General features: G+C 60.1%; 1 protein-coding gene across 1 annotated transcript in view; it reads left to right on the top strand.

The window, feature by feature from the left end:
- Nucleotides 1–9: 9 nt before the first annotated feature.
- Nucleotides 10–2,264, top strand: part of LOC113490635 (neuroblast differentiation-associated protein AHNAK-like) — a gene marked incomplete at its 3' end in the record, with an annotated part of 11,728 nt that continues 9,473 nt past the window's right edge. Inside the window, exon 1 of the mRNA XM_026867171.1 lies at nucleotides 10–2,067. Within this exon, the coding sequence (XP_026722972.1) occupies nucleotides 25–2,067 (2,043 nt within the window). The remainder of the gene's footprint in view (nucleotides 2,068–2,264) is intronic.

Raw genomic sequence — 2,264 nt, 5'->3', positions numbered from 1 at the left:
GGCGTTGACGTTGCTTCGCCGACGATGGAAGATCCGACCGCCGACGTGGGAAAAATCAAGATCCCCGTTTTGAAAACGCCCAAGTTCGGTTTCCCCGCCGCGGGATCCGGCAGCGAAGCTCCAGCCCCGCGGGTGGGCCCCGGCCTTCCCCCGCCAAAGCCGCAGGTTCCGTGCGCGGATGTCGCCGCCTCCCCCGTCCAGGCGGCGGGTCCGGAGGTTTCAGCTCCTTCCACCAAAGCCCCGAGGCCGCAGGTGGACGCGGGGTGGAAGGGGGGCGCGAAGGTCCCCTCCTCCGAGCTGGAGGTCCCCGGCGCGGGCGTCAAAGGCCCCGGCGTAGAGCTCCCGGCTTCCGACGCCGATCTTCGTGCCGGAAAAGTCAAAATCCCGCGCTTGACCTTCCCCAAATTCACAGCCTCGGACTCGCGAGGGGAAGGTCCCGTCGTGGAGGCGGTGGGCGAGGGGAGACCGGCAGCGCCCGACGCAGCCGTTGGCCTTCCCGATGCGGCCGTCAAAGGCGAATGGAAAGGCCCCAAGTTCAAGAAGGTTGAAACGCCCCAAATCTCCCTCTCGGATGTGAACTTGAACCTGAAAGGGCCCCAGGTGAAGGGCGACGCGGGTGTCGCGGTGCCCGGAGTGGAAGGGGACCTCAAAGGCTCCAAGGGTCTCAAGGTGGATGTAAAAGCTCCCGACGTTGAACTTGGGGGCCCGGAGGGTTATTTGAAATGGCCCCGGGTGTCGGACGCGCACGTGACGGGAGCGGAGCTGAAGGGAGAGGCGGACGTTTCCACCCCAAAGGGGGGCGGCAGCTGGACAGGAGCCCAACTGGACCTCAGAGGCCCCAAACTGGGAGTGGAGGCACCCGACGTGGACGTCAAAGGCCCCGAAGTTCCAACGCCGGAGGTCAGACCCCCCCAAATATCCACCCCCGGCATCGATTTGAATCTGAAAGGTCCCAAAGTCAAAGCGGACCTGGATGTTTCTGCCCCAAAACTCGAAGGGGACCTGCACGGGCCCGGACTTGACCTCAAAGGCCCCGCAGTCGACATCGAGGCGCCAGACGTGGACATCCACGGGCCGGAAGGGAAACTCAAGATACCCAAGTTGAAAATGCCCAAATTTGGGGTGCCCGGCCTGAAGGGGGAGGGCCCCGACGTCGACGTGACGCTTCCGAAGGGCGGGGCGGCCATTTCCGGTCCCGAGGTCGAGGTGCCGAGCGTGGACGTCGAAGGGCCGGAGGGCAAAGGCAAAGGTCTCAAATTCAAAATGCCCGAATTAAACATCCAGACGCCCAAACTGTCCGTGCCGGACGTGGATCTGGGTCTGAAGGGCCCCAAGGTGAAAGGAGACGCAGATATTTCCGGCCTGGGGGTCTCTGGGGACCTGAAGGGCCCCCGGATAGATGTGGAAGGTCCCAAAGTGGACGTTGATTTGCCTGAGGTGGACTTGGAATGTCCAGAAGGGAAAATAAAAGGCCCCAAATTTAAAATGCCGAAGCTGAATATTAAGGCGCCTAAAATATCCGTCCCGGACGTAGATTTGAACTTGAAGGGCCACAAAACGAAAGGAGAGATGGACGTTTCCCTTCCAAAGATCGAAGGGGACCTGAAAGGATCCGGCGTTAACATCAAGGGACCCAAAATAGACGTTGAGGTCCCAGATGTCAACCTGGCGGCTCCGGAAGCCAACCTGAAAATTAAAACGCCGCATTTTAACGTGTCCGGCCCAAAACTGGAGGGAACCGACGTAGACGTCAACCTGCCGGCAGGAGACCTGGAGATTTCGGGGCCCGAGGCTGATATCGAGGGGCCAGAGCTGGATGTCGGGGGAGCGGAAGGGAAATGGAAAGGCCCCAAGTTCAGGATGCCGAAGCTGAATATCAAAACGGCAAAAATTCCCGTGCCCGACGTAGACTTGAACCTAAAGGGACCAAAAGTGAAAGGAGAAATGGATGTTGCGGCTCCGAAGGTGGAAGGGGAGGTGAAAGTGCCAGAAATAGACGTTAAGGGGCCGAAACTAGACGTTGAGGCACCCGGGGTTGATTTGGAGGGTCCTGAGGGGAAGCTGAAGGGGCCCAAGTTCAAGATGCCCGAGATGCACATCAAGGCGCCCAAGATCTCAATGCCTGACATTGACTTGAACTTGAAGGGCCACAAGGTCAAGGGCGACATGGACGTGTCTGTCCCAAAGCTCGAGGGTGACCTGAAGGGCCCCGAGTTGGACATCAAGGGCCCCAAAGTCGAGATTGAGGCGCCCGACGTGGACGT

Source organism: Athene cunicularia, unplaced genomic scaffold (genome assembly GCF_003259725.1).
Source record: "Athene cunicularia isolate RWA unplaced genomic scaffold, athCun1 SCF_191, whole genome shotgun sequence".
NCBI lineage: Eukaryota > Metazoa > Chordata > Aves > Strigiformes > Strigidae > Athene > Athene cunicularia.
This window is presented reverse-complemented; position numbering and strand designations above follow the sequence as displayed.